This window comes from Silurus aristotelis, assembly GCF_946808225.1.
Source record: "Silurus aristotelis genome assembly, chromosome: 6".
Lineage (NCBI taxonomy): Eukaryota > Metazoa > Chordata > Actinopteri > Siluriformes > Siluridae > Silurus > Silurus aristotelis.
Window position 1 is genome coordinate 6,359,637 of NC_139579.1, and position 24,278 is coordinate 6,383,914.

The window sequence follows — 24,278 nt, forward strand, 5'->3', positions numbered from 1 at the left end:
GACAATGAATTGAAAATGACACTTTCAATCCAAACAATTATCACAAAACGTATCAACTGTGTTAGAAGGCTACCAAGAAGCCACAAGAGTGAGAGGAACCAACAAGAGTAAAACGACATACCGTATTTTCCGGACTATAAGCCGCTACTTTTTCCCCACGCTTTGAACCCCGCGGCTTAAACAACGAAGCGGCTAATTTATGGATTTTTCCTGGGTTTTTCTCGGTTTCACAAGCTTCATGCCAAAAAAACTGAGCACCAAAACATTAGACCAATGAAATTGCCGAACGGGTTCAGGTGAACCAATGAAACTCTTTATATTAAATCTGATGCAATCCCACTGAATCGGGCCGCACCACATCATAAATATGGATGATGTTCCTCTGATGTTTGACCTGCCGCTCACTCGGACTGTCAACAGGAAATGCGAATCATTCGTCACGCTGAAAACAACCGGGCATGAAAACACGCACTGCACCTGTGTTCTGAGCTGCACGGCATCGGGAGAAAAGCTTCACCGATGGTGATTTTTAAACGCACGACGATGCCAAAAGATAAACTCTCGAGAGAAATAGTTGTGAAAGGAAGGAGGAAGACAGTGAACAATGACTTTCTTGGTAGGCTACTGTTTAGATACAAGCCGTGTTACAGACACTGTCTTTCATTAAAGCCTGAATAAAATAAACATCTTTGTCAAATTCAGTGGGTGTGGCTTATATTTGGGTGCGATTAATAGTCCGGAAATTACGGTAATTTCATTTTGTATTCATTATTAGGCTACAGGCTAATAATTAGTACGAACAGGTAATACGTGAAAATGGAAACGTTAGTTAGTTAAAACGGTTTGCTTTGTACATCGGTTTATTCGTTTGTAATGTTTATATCATTTATAAATGTACCAAAGTTATAATCAGTATATCTAAAAATAATCAATAGATTTTATTGAGTTGTAACTATTAGATTCTTTCATCCCCGTGTGTGTGTGTGTGTGTGTGTGTGTGTGTGTGTGTGTGTCTAACCTGAACTCCTGCTCGCTGACCACCTCTCCAAGGTACTCGATGATGAACTGGCCAGCACGCAGTGGCTCTTTAATGCGGATGCCCCAGCCCTTTTCTTCTGTCCTGAAACGCTCCAGACACTGAACCCACTCGTGCCTCTGGATTCGCTGATTATCGCATTGCTCTCCGCAAGGACACGTGCTGGGAGAGCACTCCGCAAAAATCATTCTGAAAAAATAGAGACAACGTGGGGGAGACATGATGATCATATAATGTGATAATATATTTATAATGTACTTTTTCATCCGATATTTAAGATTTTGAAATATTTCAGGAACAACTTTTTGTTTTAGAGCTACAAACAACAATGTTTGCATACCATTTGCATCAAGGGGTGTGATGTCCAGCCACAAAGAGCTGGACATTTTAAAGAAAAATGGAGGAGGTTCAAAGTCTAACAGTCTGCAATAACATTTTATATACAGATGTGGCAACGTGTATCAGAATGAACTGGACAGTATGGGAAAAGAAAAGGAACTGCTCATGATCACATGACATGCATGTGTACAGCTGAAAGCTTCCTTGTATATATTCATATTCGTCACTGCTGAGAAAAAATGTCAGGATGGCCATGGACTCGTAGCACACTTCGAAACAACCCAAGACCTTTTAAAAGCAATAAAATGGAATAATCTGCTATGTCAGTCACCTGACCGAACTATGCATTACACTTGCTGAATGTATAACTGAACAAAGTGTACCCTACAAAAACAAGCAAAAAAATACAATTAAGGCCTGGCAGAGCATCACTAGGGAAGAAATCTTGTAGGTTTATGGGTTCTGAAACAAAAGTATTAAAAATGACACCAAAATTTTATTTGCTCAAATACTTTTAGTATCTTAAAAAGGGAGAGGCCTTTCAGATTAGATTTATTATTTAATTTAAACATCAAGGTACTATAATTCGACGGCGTTTTAGTGCCACCTTAAAAAAAATTATACAAAAAATACTAAGATTATGAGATTAAAGTCTATGAGAATGAAGTCAAAATTTAAAAAGCAAAACAAAGTGGTAATATTTTGAGAAAAATCACAGAATTACAATTGACGTTTAGGTCGCGACTTAACCCCCTGCTTTAACTCCGCATCAACATGGAGTTTTCATTAGTGAATGTGCAGTCTGAATATTATCGATGGTTATATGTTGTTTCATAGTCAAGAGACTTTTGGTATGATAATCAAAGAATTCGACCCTGAGGAAGTTAAACACCGGCGCAATCGACACTTTATTCCTGTAGTGCTAAGACTTTTTAAAGGTGCCACTAAAACCCCTTCGTATACATTAGACAGCTGACATTGTATTTGAATTTTTAAAGCCCTGATTTGGTACTTGGTTGTAAATGGTAATTGTAAATGGTTTAAAATGCTATTACCTGTTAAGGCAGTCGTCCAAACAGCCCTTAGAACTGTTATCATGAGAGAACCTGCAGTTACAGGTAGTCGCTTCGTAGCCTGAGAGCGGCTTTACATCCACATACACGTCTACAGCAGAGAATAGGAATAAGTTCAAATGATTTGCAAAAGTTTCAATGTTTAGCCTTTGTGCATTTGTAAAAACTTACTAGATCTTATTTTCTTGTAGAGTGGGACATCGGGTCTCTTATACAGCTAAAAAACAAAAATAAGTACGATACGTTCACAGGGCGATAGACGATAATGGTTAAAAGGTGATAAAACGGAATGAGCTGTGGAAAGTATATCAAAGTTGAGCCGGCAAAGTACCTGGTCATGTTTCCAAAGCCACAGGATGTCATAAGGCAACTGGAAGTCTATGCGCTTCTGTCTCAAATACTTCCCTGGAGAGGACAGGAGGTATGAAGGTGGTTAATAATAGACTGAGTCGGGGTTGTTACACTGTACCGCTCATTTAACTTCGCAGACTGCGGTTTTACACAGAAGCCAACGTTACTGAATACCTACCTAGCCGATCAATTTATAACCTCGCGAGCAAATGTGTAACTAACAATCGGCATCGACGCTTAGTGAACTTTTAATTAATCGATGCTCTGCTCAGAGGTTTTTTTGAAAATGTACGTAATCCATTACTTGAAATGGTTCAATGTCAGTATCCCAGGTGAAGAAAAAAAAACCGATCTTTTATTGGTTTTAGCTTTAACCAGAAATGTAAACATACTGGCAAACTTGCAGTAGCTTTTAGGAATGTAATGGTACACAAAATACAGTTTTTTCGGTACCTCGGTTTTAAAGTCATGGTTCGGTTCAATTTTGGTACGGTTTGGGGAAAGAAATGCAAAACAAAATTTGCAGCTTTTTTTTTTTTTTTTTTACACAGGTTTATTATTATTATTATTATTATTATTATTATTATTATTAGTGAACATCAACAGTCTTCATTTTTAAAACAATTTTGAATAAAATGCCCGCTTGGTTACATAAATCTTTTTTATTTATTTTTTTAATAATAAAATATATACAAATTAATAAAATAATTTTTTTTATTATATTGATTACATTGACTAATTGATTAAAATGGCACAAATTACATTGATTTATTTAAAGAAAAAATTTTATTTAATAGTTTACATTTGTTAAACTCCATTTGGGTAATATAGATGTGTATAAGTGTGTGTGTGTGTGTGTTTTACATTTAATAATACATTTTCTAAAGATATATTTTATATACCGTAATTTCCGGACTATTAAGCGCACCCAAATATAAGCCGCACCCACTGAATTTTACAAAGATTTTTATTTTGAACATAAATAAGCCGCACCTGTCTATAAGCCGCAGGTGTCTACACTGAAACTAATGAACTTTACACAAGCTTTAATGAAAGACAGTGTCTGTTACACGGTTTGTATCTAAACAGTAGCCTACCAAGAAAATCATTGTTCACTGTCTTCCTCCTTTCTTTCACAACTATTTCTCTCGAGGGTTTTTCTTTTGGCATCGTCGTGCGTTTAAAAATCACCATCGGTGAAACTTTTCTCCCGATGCCGTGCAGCTCAGAACACAGGTGAAGTGCGTTTTTTTTCATGCCTGGTTGTTTTCAGCGTGACGAATGATTCGCATTTCCTGTTGACAGTCCGAGTGAGCGGCAGGTCAAACGTCAGAGGAACCTCATCCATATTTATGATGTGGTGCGGCCCGATTCAGTGGGAGCGCATCTGATTAATATAAAGAGTTTCATTGGTTCACCTGAACCCGTTCGGCAATTTCATTAGTCTAATGTTTTGGTGCTCAGTTTTTTGGCATGAAGTTTGTAAAAACCGAGAAAAACCCAGGAAAAATCCATAAATTAGCCGCTTCATTGTTTAAGCCGCGGGGTTCAAAGCGTGGGGAAAAAGTAGCGGCTTATAGTCTGGAAAATACGGTACCTGTTTTACTTATTCCAGCATACTTTAAGTACCATTACACCATTAGTAGCTAGCATAATTAAGCGACACGCTAAGATCATTTGCCATCTTTTAAAGTAATTTTTAAATCACCTAAATCACAATCGCTGTTAATAAGTAGACTTACCGACATGAATGGGAGCGGGAAGCAAACCATACTCATGTTCACCTGGAATATACTCCAACTTCTCCTTCTTTAGCTGGAGCAGCTGCCCACGAGGACTGCACAGGAAAAAAGGGTAAAAAAAACGATTTGGTGTTATTACGATTGCAAACAAAGTGAGCATCCTGGAAATGAACCCATTCGGAATGATTTGTGTGCTAGACCTACTCGTCTGTCTTGTATACATCAGAATATAGGCCAGCCTTCTGAAATTTCTTCTTGGGTGGCCTAGCAGGTTTTTTCTCTCGTGGAGTAATCACTGATGTAGGCGGAGCTTGTACCATTGGGGGTGGACCTGTGCGTTCAGGAGAGGAGTGGCCATCAGATTTCCCTTCCACAGCACTAAAAAGTAAATACAATTACGTTAAGCTTACCCAGGAGTTTTTGCTTGTGGTGAATCGTCTGGAAACATTGTTACACAGCTGTTATAATAAATACCCATAGTTGTACATCTAATGCATGAGCTTAGCGTTACAGTAAATAAAAGGCAGACCTTTGAAAGCTTTGCATCTCCTCATGTGCAAGCCAAGCTTTCGCGGGGAGTCCCTGTGTCACCGTCTCCTCTTCTGTGGCCTCAGGCCTTGCTTCTTGCTCTTCTTCATCCTCCCTTTCATGCACCGTCTCATCCTCGTCCTCTCCATTTTCATCCCTTTCTCTATCCCAGTGCTTCCTTTTCCGTCCCTTGCGTTTTTGCCTCTGTATAACAGACTCGATGGCATCTGTAACTGTATCTTCCTCCCATTCTATGCTAAGCCTCTCCGGTTCGGGCTCCGTGATCGGCGGTGATGCCGGGGGCAACGCTGACGGCGAGGGGAGGGGATTCTTGCGGGGTCGTCCGGGTCCCCTTTTCTTAACCATGTTGTTTCCTGTGCGTGCCTGCCTCTGCAGCTTCTTGGCCCGGAGAATCTTGTTGACATGATGCAAGTTGGTTTTGGGGGGAGGCGGGGCTGAACATTGCAAAGGACGTGAGGGGGAGGAGTTCACGCAGCACGCAGACTGTAAAGAGCGCGAGGATGGACTTCCCCCTGGCTGCTCCAGGCCACAGACTGAGACACAGGAGGTAGAGTGGGAGACAGATAGAGGAGTATGGTGGTGATGTCGGTGCGGAGGAGACTCGGAAAAATCAGGGGCACTGAATTGACCGTATCGAGTCTGTATACCACAGATTCCTTTGAGAAAAGGAAGAGTTGCAGTAAGAGGACATGACAAGATCATTATATAACGCTTTTAGAATAATTTTTTTTATTTTTTGGGGGGAAGGGGACTACATTTAGTAACATTTTAGCAAATTAACATTTAATAAAAACAAAGGAAGATTGGGATTTAAGTGCATTTGACTTGTCCAGCTAATTTAGTTTAAAGCAGCACTAAGAGTAGTTGGTTTAAAATGGGTTGAAATGAGTTTTTTGCTCATAACTGGAAAATTTCTTTGCAGAGAAAAACTCGATGAGCTCTGTGATATTTAATTAACTTATATTTAGTAATAAAATAATGTAGACACAGTTTTGCTTATTTCCTTTCGGGCACAAAAAAAAGCTATGTGAGAAAAAAAAGAAAGGGTAAATGTAGAACCAACTGTTAATCCTGCTAATCTGTTCGGACTTTTACCGAAGATGACCGAAATTAAAAAACAGAAAACATCTATTTAATCCTTGCACTCACTTTAGGATGTTCTTAAAACCTTATCTATTAGAACGTAGTAATTGAAGTTGATTTTCCAAGCCACATTGTGCTTTTTGTTTTATTATATTTTAAATCATGGACACAAAATAAACATAACCCTTTTCTGTTCCATTCTCTCAATTATTTTCAAAAATGTTCTTTGGCCAGTATAGCTTATAGATGCCGCCAATAAACACTAGATAAAATAGTACCCAGACATCCAGATTAGTAGTACTGTTTTCTTTGGTTTTCTTTTTGTAGAAAAGTTTAGTAGTATTTTACATGGAGTGCTATGTTTGGATTTTTTTAACAGTTGATTAATCGGTTATCGACAAGTACAATCCAACCTAGTGATGGGTATTGTTAAAATCGGTCGACCTCTCTAGTACACATGTATATGAATCAAGTTCTTGTATACCTTACATGGGTTACACTTTAGGTTGTTTAGGTGTACTAAATACAACAATTGTACAAGGCTTGCTTTCTATGTTGAAATAAACAGAAAAAACATTCTTCTGCTGCATACTCACTGCTTCACTGATTCATGGTTTCACCAAGTTACATTTACTGCTGTATCTGTCCCCATCTTTAATGTTTCAGACAAGGCTGTGCATTTGAGCATTAATTATCTTAATAACAAGTGAGTGCTGCTGTGCATCTTGTGATGCAGCTAATTGAATTTATGATTCAATATTTGAATGTCAGACTGAAACATGGGTCTTTAGAAAGATTTTGAGTAAGGCAAGGTAGGATAACAAATAGAAAATTAAAAAATAATCCATTTATTAGCTATTAAAAACATTTCATTCACCTGACTCTCTCCTCTCAGCTGATGTAGCGAGATCTTTCCTCAGTGATCTGTCCAAACGCGCCAGACTTGAGCCTTCTAAGCTCCCGCCTTTCCTTCCCTGATTGCATCTAAGAGATGTCCGAGTGAGGGCTGAAGCAAAAAGGTTGGTGTGCTGGGATCCCGAGTCCTGTTCCTCATTTGGTGAAGTGGGATCTTCATCGTCACTGTCTGAGCAACCCATTGAGTTATGCCCATGCCCATCAGAGAATGCCCCCTGCCCAAGGGTCTGATTATGGGAGAGTTTGGAGTAATCAGCATCGTAGCTGCTCTTCCTGAACCAGGAGTCCGGAGGATGGTGCGCCCTGCTTCCTTGGCCCAAGGATAGTTTAGAAGGCACCAGACAGGACATAGAAGATTCTTTCTGCTTGTACCTTTCTGCTGAGGATGATGAGGAAGAAGAAGGGGAGTTACCAGAGGTGGCAGCTGCCTGCTTGCTGGCACTGGAGTCAGCTGAGCCATCCGGACCATAGCCACAATGCTTAAGTGATTCCATGCTTCCCCCTCTTCTTGCCCGCTCCCCTCTTCCAACTCCCATGCCTTCACCTCCACTTCTCCCTACACCACCACCACCAGCACCAACGACATCTCCACCGTCGTCGCCCTCTACCTCTCCACAGCGATCACGATGTTTATGTCTGTGCTTATGTTTATGGTGCCAGCTAAATGACAGCTCAGAAGACATAGGAGGGTACAACACTGCTGAACGCCCTCCACTGAGATACTCTTGTCGTAAAAGCTTATGTTTTTTCTTGTGAAACTTGGAAGGGTTAAGAAGCAGGTGTGGAGGGTGATGATGATGATGAACATATGAAGGAGGTGGAGGTGGAGGGAAGGAAGGGCTATGGTGGCCATGGTGAGATGGGGTTGAATGTGGAACCTGGTGGTGAGGGTGAGGGTACAGTGCACTGGCTGGGGGATAGCCCCGATAATAGCCGAGTCCAAGAGGGGCTGAGGAGTACGGAACACCATAAGAAGGGTGATAGAACCCTCCACTGGTAAGGGGGAATCCTAGGCCAGGAACGAAAGGCACCTCTGACATCGACTCTCGAAGCTTGGGAGGCCTTCCACGCTTTTTCTTGAGATCGGGCTTACGGACATAGTGCAGGGAATCGCATGGGTAGGCCGGGTGAGGAGAGTAGTACCCACTAAAGTTGATCCTGAAAATTGTGGGTAGAAGGTCTCTATGCAGGTAATGATGAGGTGTGGGGTTTGTGCCACTCACAATACTGCCTGCTCTGGTAGTACCCAAACCAGGCCCATGACCTGTGGCCGCTGTTCCTGCACCAAGACCCAGGCTACTTCCCAATCGAAGAGCAGGTGTGCGGTGTGAAATTCGTATTCCGCAAAGCCGCACACATATCTCATCAAGCTCAGCCAGGAAGTCAGGATCCTGTCTCCGTGAACGCAACTGCAGGTACTTCTTCTTGCGTTTGCGTTTCTGCCTTTTCAACTTGTCATAGCCAGGGCATCCATGCCCACGTCGTTTGCACTTATGTTTATGCTTTTCTTTGTGCCCCACTAGCGCTGAAGCAGAAGCTAATGGGTGTGGGCGCCGTGGATCAGTTGAAGACCTCTCCCCAAGTGGAGATGGTGTAGGTGAAGGACAATCAAGTAATACAGTAGAATGTCTTCTACTGCCTCTAGAGTTATGCCCTACCCCGATACCCACAGATGACCCTATCATTCCAGGCATTAGTAGCCCATTAGTCATATTCTGGGAGACAGCTAGCCCAGCTAAGCCACTCGCACTACCAGCTTTCTCCCCACGATCTGATATACTGTTGTTGTCTGTTCCGATGCCACTGTCACTTGGAACAGTCTCCTCACTGTGCGACTCACTGACCGGAGAAGGTGTGGCTTCCTTCAGCTCACTAAGAGGAGCAGGGGATGTAGGCAACAGAGGCCTGGGAGGTGAAAGTTTACGACAATGGTAATGTTGTCGATAGTGGTGGTGGTGATGGTGGTGACCTCTGCAAGAAGGCTTCTTCTGAGAGGAGTGTGAAAATGTAGAACCACCTAAAGACCGTGGGGAGGGTGCTGAAAAAGTTGGTGGGGTAAAAGGAAATGAATGGTGGCTACAGTGTGTGCGGACTGACCCGGACTCCACAAAACTAGCATCACTGATAGGGCTTTGCCCCCCACTGGACTGGGAAAGTGAAGGGGAGGGGAAAATGTCAGAGGAGGGAATCTGGTTTTGCTGGTTTTGTGAAGCCAAAGTCTGATGCGAGTGTTGAGGGGACGAGGTGGTCGGGGTCAAAAAAGGTTCAGGGGGAGGAGTAGGGGCACCAGGTGAACTATTGGCTAGTGTTTTTGGCTTGCGGCCCCTTCTTTTTCCCATGTATATTGTCCCTTTTTTGCTGACATTAATCTGAGGCCCAAGTTTGCCACCAAATGTTGCAGCAAGGGTTGAGAGCGACTGTGAAGCAGGAGTTACTGTTCCTGACATGCTTGAACTTTTAGTGACTTCCGGCTCAGGTCCTGATCTCGACCCCATAAGAATCTGGCTGAGAAACCTCTTCCGCTTTACAGTCTTCATTTTGTTGATCTTGCCTATAATCGTCTTCATTATGAGCTGCCCATTGCCCTTGTTGTGAAAGCCCTTGTCCCCTGTCACAGTATCCCCTGACTCTGGAGCAAGTGTTGGAGGCTGGGTCTCCTGTGGCAGGGTTGGAGGCAAGCGTTTTGGCCTTCCTCTCTTACGTGGCATTGGTTTAGGAAGATTTAGATCCACTTCTGGATGCAAAACGGGGGGATCCTGCTCCTCTTTGGACATGGAGTATACTTTAGGGGGTGTTACTTTGAGTGGCAAACGGCCACGTGTAGGTGCATCCAGTGTTGGCATTTTGGATTTGGGTCTACCCCGTTTCTTCGGCGGAGGCAAATAAAGTTCAGAGACAACAGGGAGCACACGATTAGCATTGGGTGGCCTTCCAACGGGCCGACGAATAGGTGGGGGGGATGAAAGGTCTGTAGGCAGAGTGGTGGCTTTGGTTTGACAAGGAGAAGCATCTTCTAACATTTTTTGCGTGCGACTGACTGCCTTAGTCCACCGAGGTCTTCGACCCCGCCGCTTTTTCAGAGGTTTAGACTCCTGTTCTGCTGGTGATCCAGGGGATTCAGGGTCATGGTCATCACAAAGCGGAGAGAGGCTGCTGCTAGTACCGAACGGGGTAGAAGGAGAAGCAGCACGTTTAGTGGACTCGAGAATACTGTGTTCTCCACCAGCATGACTTTCTTGTGCAGGACTTCTTTCAGGTGGACTTAAGCTTTTCCCCCTCTCTCCTCGAGGTACAGTGAAGGGGCACTTCTCTTTAGTGTCCTGTTTCCCTGACACTGCAGGGGAAGAGGCTTTACTTATTTCTCTGAGACAAAAAATGTCCTTGTCCCTTTCTTTCTCTCGGTCAACCGGGTCCTCTGTTTGTGAGGGGCTTGCAACGATCCTTGATCCAACTGAGGAAGGAATCACCTGGTGGCTAATTCCACTGCCTATTCTCTCTAAGGAAGAAGAGAAAAGAGATGGCATGGAATGGGGCCCAAGGCGAGACTGCGATTTTATTCCATTGCTATTATCATCATTGTTGCAATCGGTATTGGTTGTTAAGCGATTGTTGTTATAAGACACTGCAGGAATGCTGTTGCTACTTGTCATTTCCTTTGAAAGTCCACTAGGTTCCTCTTTCCTAGGTAAGCCAGATAACTTCTCCAGGATGCTGTCTTTGTTTCTTGAGCCGTATGGACGACCTGGGGGTCGTGACACAGGTGGAGGAGGGACAAGATGGGTTACTCTGGAATATGTGTTCCTGTTGGCCATGGCCCGCTCAGGCCGCTGTAAATTAGAAATCAGGGGAGGCGAGCTGCTATGTGCTGGAGCTGGGGTTACTTTCCGGATTTTGGGTTTAGGACACTTAGTAGGTGGGCAGGTGGCTATAAGCTGTGCAAGCTTCTCAGTGACCGTCGGAGTACCCCAGTTTGAAGCTCCTCTTTCTTGCTCCCTCGGGCTGTCTGTATAAGTGTACTGAGGCAGTTTTGTAACTCCATCCATTTTTAAGTCATGTGGAGACGGAGTTAGTAGTGAAGGAGCTGGTGTAATAGTTTGGGGTAACAGGCTCTTTTTCCCAGAGGAGTGTAATTTGCTGTCTGATACAGGGCAGTGACTGTTAAGGGGTTTTTCTGAAGATGCAAGGGATTTTACATCTGCCTTTCCTTCTGACTTGCATGCCAGCTTTGGCGGACCCTAGTGAGAAATTCAGAAAGGTACAAGTTTAAACAGGAGTTAATTATTACGATACATGTGAACACCAAAATGTAATAAAGTGAATGTTTTAAATCGAAAAAACTTTAGTTAAGAAAAAAAAATACTAGAAAAAAAGTGAAGGAGACCTCAAGGGAGAAAACTCTCACAGAAAAATGAGAAGGAATGAAAGAAAAAGCGAGAACAAGAAAGTATGTACACATCAGGACCTGATTTTCATTTTCATTTAAAACATTCCTATACTAAAACCATGCCCAGCATTCATAATATAGTAAAACATATATTTTAACATATTATAACACACTTATTCACTCATAAATAAAATGCAAAGACTGATTTCGCAAAATCTATTTAAGTAAAAAGTACAATATTTGAAGTTGGAATGTAGTTAAAGTAAAAGTCTCCCCAAATGGAAATTAGTAAAATACAGATACATGAAAAAGCTACTAAAGTACAGTAACTATTTACATTTACTTAATTACTGGATATAACCAAAAATAAATCTCATTGGTGAGACGTAGTTTTCTGGTGAAAAGGGGAAAATTATAATAATTTTAATACAGTTTGTCATATAAGTGCACAATGTTCAGTCTATGTTATGTAGATACCTGACCATCACACCCATAAATGTGCAATCTCCAAAGTTTGCTCTGTCTGAGACACACAATTGTATAGAATATCTTTGTGTGGTGTAGAATTACAATGTCCTCTCAATAGAACAAAGCCCAAAGCCCAAACCTGTTCCAGCATGATAATGCCCTTGTGCACAAAGCAAGCTTCAGACGTGGTTGCCAAAGCTGGAGTAGAAGAACTCAAAAATCCTGTACACAGCACAAGGCCATGCAACAAAATCTAGTCTTTAAGAGTGTATTTTATTACAGCAAGGGGCAAAAATTTTTTTTAATTGGCTATTCAACAAGCCTACATGGGGTGATGGTCAAGCACCCCGAAACATTTCCCAATACAGGTAGTCCCCGACTTATGATAGAAATGCATTGCGAGGACACTATCGTAACTTGAAAACATCGTAAATCGAGACATGGCCTAACCTACCCAGGAGTCTTAAAGAATGGTAATCAGTATGGGCAGGTGTACTTTAATTTGTTAATAATTTAACAAACTACAGTACATTATTTAGCAAAACAGAGCAGTTTACACTACTGTAATGTTTAAACTTTACAGTATATATCAGGGGTCACCAACCTTTTTGAAACCGAGAGCTACTTCTTGCGTACCGATTAATGTGAAGGGCTACCAGTTTGATACAAACTTCTGAAATAACACATTCGCTCAATTTACCTTTAATTCTATGTTATTATAAATCATTAATAAAACTCATCTATGTGAAGACACTGATCATGTTAATGATTTATCACAATAATTATCAACAATGATTTAACAAGGTAGGAAACAGATAAATATCAATATGCAAAACTCAATTTCTATAAATCTCTGCAAGTATTTACATTTTCAAATGATCACTTCTACAACTTTTTCACTAGCCACTAACAATTTTTAACAAATCATGCACTACGTTGCATCATGTTTGTACTGATTATCAATTACGTAACATACAAAAATCAACTTGGATTAGTTGCTAGCTAGCTCTAGTTTAGTTACTTAGTTACAGCTAGCTCTAATCTAATATGAAAGATTTTTTTAAAGTTTTTTTAAAGTTTTTTTTTTGCAAGTGTGATTTTAAAAAGAATAGCAACAAAAAAAAAATTTGATTCAGCTCACTGGTAAGTGGCGCTATGGTGAGCTTTTTTCTTTAGAAAAAGCCCGCGGGTGATTCATGTTGGTGGCACCAGGTGTTGGTGACCCCCGGTATATATGTATGCGGCATCGGGGGGGGGGGGGGGGGGTTGGGGGGGACGCGCTCTGTTTTAGCGTCAGTTAATAACAAAGAGTCAAGAGCTTAAAATGGGCTGTGAAACGAACAAGTGCATTAACACACAATGCACTTCTGTCGACTACTACTACCGAGAGTAAAGCATCTCTGGAGGAGAGAGATGTGTACATCCTGGCAAGGTCCCAACTTATCGTACCATTTGCGTGCTGTGCAAAACGTAAAGTTTTTTCACTATTTTTCCGAATCGCTATAGTCATCGTCAAACTATCGTGACTCAGGGATTACCTGTATACTCTATATCCTTAATGTGTCTTTCATTTTGGGATAGACTGGAAAAACTGTACAATGTGTTAGAAAAGGAAAAGTGACACCAGATGAAAGACAAAGTAAAACAAGGAAGGAATGTATCTTGGTGGATGGAAAGACAGTTGAACAGGAACACATGAAACATACAGCTTTGACAGTTTAAGCTAAAAAGAATTGCTTTATCAAAAAAAATTCAAAACTCACTTTAGTTTTTCCCACTTCCCATTTCAAAACCCCAAAGAGACAAAACTGAACAACTTACTCTTTTAGCTGGGGTATTCCCATTCATAGGGGATTCAGGGTTGGTGGAAGTGGTAGTAGGAAAAGAAGGTGGTGGTGCAGTATTCGTTGGAACACCCGATATCTGAGGCACTCCTGTATTGACAGTGGGGTCCTTTTCTGCTTCTTTAACATGTTGCATACTAGGGGCATTTCCACTGCCATCGGAGGGTCCCACTCGACGATTGCCTCGTCCACCGCCTCGGCTTCCGTGTCTAACCGTTGCTCTGAACGCGGGCCGGCATACATAGTTCTCTAGGATCTTAGGGGGCTTTTTCATTCGTTTAGCTTGGAGGCCTATCTTAAGCTTGACACTGCCCTCTGAGTAGCTGGTCTCTTTGACAGAGAATTGTGCCGACTGCTGCTGCTGCTGCTCGCCATTCTCAGAGCTGCAGGGAACAGCCGGCGCTGCATCTCGTTCCTTCTCGCGCTTCCTTTTATCGTCGTCATCGTCTTTCTTACCACCTCCTCCTTCCTTCTCACACTCGACTTGTAGGGCATTTGTAGGGAGAGGAGGTGGTGTGGTGGGCCCTCCTTGTGTCCTCTGATCCATTGATGATAGGAGAAACCGAGAAGGGCTGAGCAGGGTCTGCTCACAAGCAGTACAGAACTGAGAGTGAAAAAATCCAGCTGGAGGGGGAATATGGGTAGGGATATTAGAACAGTTGTTGGGTTGAAGCAATGTCGTCCTTTCGTGGCCGCCCAGCCCTAATCACCTTCAAACTGTTAAAAACAAGAGAGAGAGAGAGAGATATTACAATATTAAATGATACTACAATATTAAATTGATCCAAAATGAATGCAAAAATATGTCATACATAGTTGTTAGCAATTAGACTGTAAATGGCTGTTCTAACTAGCATTTCCCGTTTCCCTTAAGAGTTGCAACATTTGAAATATTTTAACTTAAGAACCTGTTTGAAAGCATTTAAATGAACGCTCGGATTCCCAATAGGTCCACAAGTCAAAGCGTTCATACCGCCGCTCGATATTTTGCACTGCATCATCTTGTAATGTTTCTGAACAAAGCCAGAGCATTGGCAAATCATTACCCTAATAGACTGTCGCTGGAGTTGCATGCCTGGTGAAATATACAAGCTGGCCAATACGAATCGTTTCCGTATATATTCAAATCATCCGCGAGAGGCGTCTTGATTATCAGAGAAACGTCTTTTGAAATGATGACCTCATACATGAAATGCGCTCTTTCTCATAGTTATTGGTTTGTCATCTGATTGATGACAGTTGTTTCTATGATGTGTATCGATGGAAAATGATCCGCCACAGGTCCTGCTATTTAGTTACCGGCAGTGGTGGATGACGTATCCAAAGCATTTGCATTTGAGTAAAAGTACAAAAGTCTTCAAATGTACTTAAGTACCCGAACTACTATGATTTATTATGGCTATGGCTCTTTGCTTAATCACCTCAGTTTATGTGAAAAGACTCTCAACCAGTCCGATTTCCATTGTTTATTACACTCAAAATGTTCTCCTGCTGTTAAAATGATGCTGAACTATATCTGGTGATAAGTAGATACCACCAAGCGGCAATCAAAACAAGTTTAAAAACGAAGCGTACGCTCGACCCTGATTGGTCGCTTGCTGAGTGCTTGACCGGTTACGTTTTTATCCACTCGTATCGTCCATTTGACTTTGAAATGTAGTGAAGTAAAAAATAAAAAAGTGGAAATACTTCAGTATATCAAAGTACAGCTACATAAAAAAAGCTACTTTACATTTGTATTCATTACATTTACTTTATTACTGTCCACCACACTTTAGCGGACCATTCACAGTACAGCAAAGGCACCAGATATATCACCAGAACACCAGAACATTCCAAGTTGTGGTTTATGTCCAAAAGCCATGGTTTACTGGCAGCATTAGGCAAGAGTGATAATATACAGTGAAAAAGCACTCGAGTGTCAGACACCCATGTGTCAGACAGAAATCGGACTCCTGCCAGCTAAAAATAGGCATTAAACAAACATAAGTGCGATTGGGCAATTTTTAATAATATCTGTGTAATCAGAAGTTCTAGTTGAAGCCCTGAAAGAACTACGCAGCACTGAATTATGCTTAGTAAGCAGAATTTACAGTATTGCTTCCAAAATACAGGCGAGCTAACAAATGGCGCGTTATTACACTGAAAAAGCAAATAAATGTGTTATTTGAGTATTAGTACGTTATTACTTCAACTATAAATAATAGATCGATGTAGTTATGTGTTACTGGAGTCTTATAAAGTACTTTTTCCTGCTCTAAATTGCAATTGGACAAACAAATCCTTTCATTTTGACGTACTCATATAAAGGGGAGATGCACCTGGGAATTACACGTGAGCAATAGTGAAGCCACTGCATCTCATGGCCTGTGATAATGATTATTATCGCAATTTTAAAAACATGCCCAAAAGGTTGGTTTAGCCTTGTAACCAAGCATTTTAAATAGGGCCCTGACTCACATGTGCCACTCATTCCTATCGTTCTCAACTCCTGCTTTCGAACCCCTACTTCTGTCAACGATTTGTGGAAGTGGTAGGTCATTGGCTAAGGCTCTGAGGGACTGACCGGAAGGTTGAGGGTTCAAGCTCACAGTATCGCCAAACTGACACTTGAGCAAGGTTCTTAACCCCTTTGTGCTCCAGGGGAGGTGTATCATATCCGAACCCAGCTTCCTGACATCGCCGGGATATGCGATGAAAGGATTTCACTGTGCTGTGATGTACGTGTGACGAAAAAAAAGCCCCTTTCTTTTTTTTCACGCTGCCTTCCAAGATGAATGGGATGATCTAATCGTGCCGTTATGCTTAGTCGCTTACTAGCAGGAACGTTTCGAATCATGTCACGCAGCATCAAATAATAGCTGATAATCCTATCGGCGACATTCGTATTACATCGAAAGGAGTGACAGTATCCTGCTCCCGTTAGGCTCCGAAGTGTTTGGGATGAAGGTTTACCAAGAGCAGGTGGTTTCTGTGGCTAAAAAAATTGAAAGGCAAGTCAGAGCTGTGACCTCGGCAATGAGAGCCCCCTGGGAGTCGAGGAACCTGACTGGCATCTCCAGTCCTAGGTGATCGCCACTCAAAACACCACCGGATGGTGGAAGAGAAAGAGGAAGAATACGAAAGTAGAGGCATACAGACGGCTACTTTATGCCCCTCAAAAGGATAAAAGTTCAAAAGGCTTTTTCGAGCAGTAGGGACAAAAAAAAGCCGTTTAGATCTAGAATCAGTGCAGGGACTCATGCCGCTGTAAAATAGGGGTGTCTTGACTTTCCCCGTGTTTACTATGATTAGTCACTACATATCGCTAAAACCCATAACCTAATTTCTGTCGAATGACATCAGCCATCTTTCTGCCGTGCTACAACAATCCCCCCCCACCACCACCACCACCACCACCACCACCTCATATCCCTGGCCTTTTCCCTTTTACTCGCTCACACTCGTTTTCTTACTCACTTGGAAAGCGCACAGTACAGCGGTCAAAGCTGCTGTGTTCGTGCTAATCGAAAACACATTTTCTCCTGCGCCCCCTCCCTTCTCCGCTTTCCTCTGTCTATCCCTCCCTCAGTGACAATCATTTTCTTATTTCCTAAGTGCTCTTGGCCCTACAAACTTATTCGCTGTGTGGTTATTAAGTCGCGTTCGCACAAACTCGCTTCGCTACTACAGAGTGAAATCTTTCACTGGAAAATCGCTGCGGTGAAGAAAAGAAAAAAAGAAGAAAAGAAAAAAAAGGATTGCGAACGGTTGTGTTTTTTGGCGTCCCTTTTTGATAGTCTAAGCAACCTAGGACAAGAAAAAGGATTAAAGAAGCTTAAAACCACATCTTCTGTGGCACTTGAAAGTCTGCGTATCACAAGTTTTTTGTTCAACGCAGCGACACAAGAAACATATTCTTTGTTCCTGTAACCACAACTGTAACAAAAGAAAGCCATACAAGCCACCTCTCTCTCTCTCTCTCTCTCTCTCTCTCTCTCTCTCTCTCTCACTTTCACTTCAAGCTGACGTTTTTGAATCCACTGCCCGAGTGCCTAAACAGACCAAAAGACCCAACCATGACATCCTGAACGAAACAATAAAAGGCTTTTTCTTTTCTAGAAAGCGAAAAACTGACATCAGCAATGATATTCTCAACATTTTCTCTCATCCAGATCGTTTCTGACGTTAAACAAGAGTTCAACAGAACATTAGTTACATCAGCTTTCATCGAAAAATCAGTAGTTTCTCTCTTTTTTGTTTTTTTAATTGTGATCTCCACCTGATCAACCCAGAATAGTCCAACATAAACAGCTTAAAGATCACAAAGAAACCCATAAAAATGCCTGTGGAACAATTTCCAGAAGTTCTCTTTTAACTGAACGGTTAACTTCAATAACAAATGGTTTGTCTGCCACATCCCGGATATGCTTGATCGGACTGAGAGCTGGGGAATTTGGAGGTCAAGTCAAAACTTCAAACGCTTTATCGTGGTCATCATAACCTTTCTAAACAGTTATAATGAAGGCGAAAACTTGGGTAAGAGCAATCGTAGGTAGTTGGTGTGGGTCAAAGTAGCAAGTTTCCTCACAAAACATTGCCCAGAATATTGTACATGGGGAAGTGGTAAGTCAGTGGGTAGGAATTTGGACGTCTGTTCAGAAGGTTTAAATACCAAAATCACCAAGCTGCCACTGCTCGGCCCTCAAGCAAGGACCTTAACCCTTAATTGCCCATCTGTAGAACTGAGGTAACTGTAAGTCTCACTGGATAAGGGCATCTGCCATAAATGTAAATAAACACCACCCATTCTTTCCACAGTGTATCTTAGTGCCATGTCTCCCCCAGAAAAGCTGGCGCACATGTACCCCACCGTCTACGTGATCAGCAAAAGAGAAGCATATTCCTCAGCCCAGACCATCTTCTTGCCTATTGAAGGAGCTTTCGGAGTTGTACTGGGCTCAGCATTCGACTCACGGCTACGCAAAACCACAGCAAGTGTATTCTGACACCTTTTGTATCACTAATTTTATCACCAGTGTGTATTACACAAGCTTTTTCATGGGATACACCAGACAGGCTATACTTCACTCTATACGCATAACCGCCTGTGACCCTGTCAGCAGTTCGTGGGTTTTCCTTCCATGGATCACCTCTGGTAGGTACTAACCACTGCACACCAAAAAAACACGCTACAAACATGCTTTTTTTTTTTTTAAATAGATGCTCTTCTTCGTTTTTTTGCTCCCAATTTAGCCCTTTGCCCATTCCTCCTGCTTTGAACACATCGACTTTGAGATCTGGCTAATAACATAAGATAATAAGATCTGGCTAAAACTTCTTAATGGAAGCTTCTGTAACAAGATAACCAAAGTTACTCACTTCACCAGTGTGCGGTTTTAATGTTTCGCCTTATCAGCATACATACTCGTGTCGGCCTGGGAAAATGACGCAGTGGCTGAAATCTTGCCAGAATGAGGAACAAACTAGGTTTTATCTGCCTAAAACTTCTTCTTACGGATCATCCGTCTCCATACCCCCTGTCCTCTACATCTGCCTCTTTCACCCCAACCACCTGCATGTCTTCCCTCACCACATCCATAAACCTCCTCCTTGACCTTCCTCTTTTTCTCCTTCCTGGGGGCTCCATCTTCAGCATTCTCCTACTGATATAGGACATGTCCAAACCATATCAATCTCACCTCCCTCATCTTGTCTTCAAAACGTCCTACATGCGCTGTCCCTCTAATAAACTCGTTTCTAAAACACCTCAAATGTAAAAAAAAAAACTAAGTGTTTGGATCAACGCGGTTAGACAGCTACAAGTGGCTGCAATGCAGAATTCAATTAGTCCGTGTTTGGAAACAGACTGGCAAAAAAACTTCCGACCTTCCAAGCTGTCAAAACACTATACAAATATTTAAAAGGACCTACTAACAAGACAAGAAACTTAATAGTAACACTTAGCGGTGATCAATGGAGCATAGAGTCGACAACAAGGTTCAAGATCAGAGACCAGATAATTACCACACATGATCTTATACCTCTTCACGAGATTTAGTTTCGTTAGTATACCCAATATGCTCCATGATCGCAAAGCGGTTATGCAAATATAATTACTTATATTATATATACCTGTATTATTGCTCTTCATCAAAAGATTATAAGGAGTCAATAAAGGCTGGTTTAAAGACATTTTCATGATCATATATTACAAATTATTACAACCATTTCACACCAAGCGAGTCGAGGGATCGGGACAACGACCGGGAGTTGCTCGTTCGCGTACGCGCAGAACAATATCGCAGGTTTAATTCATAAGGACGAACCCGTTAAAAAAGACAATCGTACAGGACAGACCCACTCCGGACAGCTGCGAATGTTAATAACCATAACAAAACTATCGATCGGTTTTAAGTCTGAACAGCTGAGTCAGATTGTCGCATGTAAATGTTTTCTGATGGATTTTCTTTGCGCCACAGTCCGCAGTTTTTTTTTGTTTTTTTTTTACATGGCTCATTTGCATATAGTGACGCCCACAAAACTCCATATACGGTCATGAGCACAGAGAGCTGGGAAGATGAAATGAACATTCAGCGGTGGACGGTAGATATTTATACATCGCTTCTACGGCAATCGAAATAATACCAATAATACAAATCTGAGACATTTATTCTGTTCATACATCTGCATTTCTTTTATCCAAACAAAACGATTCTATTTTTTTTTTTATTTGTCTTTATGTCCATTATTTTGGGGTTTTGTCAGGGCTGGCTCTCTTTTTTTATTGAATTATTTCATTTTCAAAATAATAAAAAAAACAACAACAACAACTAGTGAGCTAGTGGAGAGAACCTGAACTAAACCAAATCGAAAAAATTTGCACTTTAACCTTGACAGATTCCAAATCTGATTTAAAGTCAGTCATCTTTTTAGTCTTTTCTCTTTTTTTCCAGGATTTTCACGTACGCCAAATATCCCGTGTTGTCTTTACAAACGTGACAAAAAAAACCATCATGAATTTCAACCGACAATAGTTTTAGAGAAAAGTTACTTTGAAATACTTCCAATTCGAAACCAAACATACGCTGAGAAGAAAAAAGGGAAGGCCGGCGTGACCGTAGTTGCCTTGACAGCCATTGACACCGCTGGGGCGAAAAGGTCAACGGTCAAAGTTGAACGTGAGGTTCCAGACTGATTATCCCACGTCAACTATGTAGATCCTTGATTGTGCAAAAGAACACTAGCAGAAATCCCCAGACACTTGCAGAGATATAAATAAGTTATAAACCCAAACCCGACATGGAGGAACTGTTTCAGCTCGTCGAATCGCGATACGAAATCCAAATCGAAACCCGCCTGCCCTTACGTTTATTTGTGGAAAACCAAACAAATCCGAAATTCCGACAAGATCGTCTGTGATGTCTAAAAACACAAGCCTCGACGACCAATCCGGCCTTGTTTATCCCTCGCAGTTGTTTTGAAAGGAATGACCTCCACACCTAAGTCATAAAAGACACCCAGATGCTCCACTTCTTCTCGGACCGTCCGCCTGACACGAGGACGCACTCGATCGAATCCGAATCGGGCGTCCAAAACGACTTACCGTGGGATTTTCGAGAAACCTGCAAATAAATCGCGAAATGGGATCCCTTCCCAGAGGGCAATACGGTTCCTTCGGTTCCAATACGGAAAAGTGGTGATGTCCCCCTAAAAAAAAAAAAGAACGAGGATCCAAACCGTAGGAGGAAGAAGTCAGCTGGGTCAGGAAGCAGTGTACCAACTATTCCTGAGTGTACTCGTGTGTGTGTGTGTGTGTGTGTGTGTGTGTGTGTGTGTGTGTATGTATGTAATAATGGCTGTCCTGACTCCTGAACTCAATCCCTACTGTAGAATCACAACAACGATCCCATCCAAAACCCTGTGTTACCATCAGGACGAACCCTCATACATATGTTATGACATTCCAATGACCACAGCTAGAACCTGGATAGAGATCTGAGCCCCATCTGGTGCAGATGATGAGGTTTACTCCGTGCTATTTAGCCCAGAAACGAATACCTCAGCTAGCTAGATCGACTAGCGATCATTTCGCACTGCAAAGCAAAAGCTAAGAGGTGGCCTTCCTACCAACGTGGCAGGAACCCACGAATAACTTCCATGGCGGATCGTTTTGCTTTTTTTTTTTTTTTTTACGATCATTAGGATCGGATCCCTGGGAATAAACATGCCATCGGAGCCGTGGTGGTGGTACAGGAGGTTGTTGTTGTTGTTGGAGGTGGTGGTGGGGGAGTAGATCAATCCTGTCAGTGGCACATTGCTTATACTGCTAGCTGGCTAAGAAGCTACAAGCAGCAACCCGGGAGCTCTCGGCTCCACCGGAGACACCTCCACAAGCTTTCCGCAAACTCTCCCTTCCCGAATGACAGCCATTAAAATCATTCAAACCGCAAGCATCCTCCTTCCAACAAAAAAGCCGAGAAACGCGCCACTACACTCGGACGCCGTGTTCGTATAAAAGGCGACTGCACGCCGTATTAAGAAAAAAAAACCCTCACACATACACACACACACGAACTGTCAACAAAATGGCGGCCGCGTTGAATCAACAGAAACCCGAAATGGATCTCTGGTGTGTCTCTCCCTCTCTCAAATTTCTTGGCCTCCTCCGAGATGAGAGTCTCTCTTAATATTTTTGTCTTTACCCGTAATATTTCCGGAATGTCCGCAGGCTTTCTGCTGTCCAGGAACCTGCGTCTTTAAATGCGTGAGAATGGGCCTCTGCCCGTTAATCGGGCCTCCATGTCTGATGAGCCCGTAGCGTTTCTGTCAGTACAACACGGGCATTCTCCCAGTGAGGGGAGGGGAAGGAGTGAAGGGGAGGGAGACACAGGGACACACACACACACACACACACACACACACACACACTTTCTCTCTCTCTCTCTCTCTTACACACACACACACACACACACACAAAAAAAACAACACACAAGTCAGGAAGAGCAGGACGTCTTTTCCACTTTTCTCCCAACTGTTTTCCTCGCCTCCCAAAATGGAGCCCTGTGCTTTCTTAGAACAAAATTTGAGGATTATTACGTAATAAGTTTAGCACATCTCGTTGTGACCCACGTGATCACGTCCTAACTGCTCATACAAAGGTTATAAGACCTTTCTTTTTTTAGGGGGAATAGATAGGGCGCCCGTGGCAGTGTTTACCCACAGGGAAAATTTCAAGAAAACAGGAGGCAGGCGCGGGGCGCGGGGCGGAAACACACACATAGACAGACAGACAGACACACTCACACACACTCACACACACACACACACAGACACAGTGGGGGCGGGACGGGCGTGTGTGATCGTTTTCATTCAATGTTTTTCCACGCACACGCCGATTCACGCCGTCCCATTGGTTGCATGGGGGAAAAGGGAGGCTTGGCCTAGACTTCGTCAATCCCCACGTCTGTTTACACGTCCTGCACAGGTCGACTGGCTCCATGATTGATACTCAATCGATTATTTCGATCGTAATCCAGATTCAGATTATGTTGCGGATGTGTTACGTCTCGATTTGACGAGTTTTGGGTCCCTCTTTGGTGTCCTAAATCTTGAAGGCACGTCACGCCACGTAATGTGTTATAACGTGCTTCAATAAGGCCGTAGCAGGGATTTTTAAAATAACATCGTAGATCATTGATGGATTTTCGATCATGCTATAACGTGTTACAATAGGGACGTAGCAGCGATTTTTCACATTTGAAATCACTGACCAATTTTAAAGGTATGTCATGTCACCTAGCATGTTATAACGCGCACCTAAAATGTTATAACATGCTATAATGTGTTACAATAGGAACATAGCAGTAATTTTTTCAAATTTGAAATCACTGACCACTTTTGAAGGCGTCATGTTATAACGTGCACCTAAAATGTTATAACATGCTATAACGTGTTACAATAGGGACGTAGCAGTGATTTTTTACATTTTAGAACATTGATCAGTCTTGAAGGCATGTCATGTCACCTAACATGTTATAACATGCACCTAAAATGTTATAACATGCTATAACGTGTTACAATAGGGACATAACAGTGATTTATTAGATTTTTTTTTAAATCAGTGACCAACCTTGAAGGCACGTCATGCCACGTCACGAGTTATAACATGTTATAGCAGGGACGTAGCAGAGATTATTAATAACATTTTAGAACATTGATTAGTCTTGAAGGCATGTCATGTCACCTAACATGTTATAACGTTATAATAGCGATAGCAGTGATTTTTTAAAAAGATTTAATGTAAAAAAAAAATAAATGTAAGTAAACCATCGTAATTTGGGGATATCTGTAAAGCCAGGAATGACTGTCAAAATGAAGCAGAATTGTATCTTTTTTTTTTCTTTTTCAAGTATGGCTGTAACGGTAAGGCGTTCACAAACCTTTAGTTATGTAATGTTTCTATATTATCAAAAGACGTCCATTGATTCTAGAGACAACTAAAGCTTAATACTG

General features: G+C 42.0%; 1 protein-coding gene across 2 annotated transcripts in view; it reads right to left on the reverse strand.

Annotated features, from left to right (window-relative positions):
- Positions 1-22,703, reverse strand: part of ash1l (ash1 (absent, small, or homeotic)-like) — a 40,665-nt gene extending 17,962 nt beyond the window's left edge. The window contains exons 1-10 of one of the 2 annotated variants that reach the window (XM_083544227.1): positions 22,469-22,703; positions 13,762-14,501; positions 7,051-11,323; positions 5,071-5,746; positions 4,746-4,919; positions 4,542-4,636; positions 2,780-2,853; positions 2,620-2,665; positions 2,431-2,539; positions 1,019-1,225 (exon numbers count right to left, since the gene is read on the reverse strand). In XM_083544227.1, coding sequence (XP_083400353.1) covers positions 1,019-1,225; positions 2,431-2,539; positions 2,620-2,665; positions 2,780-2,853; positions 4,542-4,636; positions 4,746-4,919; positions 5,071-5,746; positions 7,051-11,323; positions 13,762-14,331 — 6,224 coding nt within the window. In that variant the 5' untranslated portion in view covers positions 14,332-14,501; positions 22,469-22,703. Of the gene's footprint in view, positions 1-1,018; positions 1,226-2,430; positions 2,540-2,619; positions 2,666-2,779; positions 2,854-4,541; positions 4,637-4,745; positions 4,920-5,070; positions 5,747-7,050; positions 11,324-13,761; positions 14,502-21,369; positions 22,429-22,468 lie in introns of those variants that run through there. The other variant, XM_083544228.1, reaches the window with a different exon arrangement.
- Positions 22,704-24,278: the final 1,575 nt, after the last annotated feature.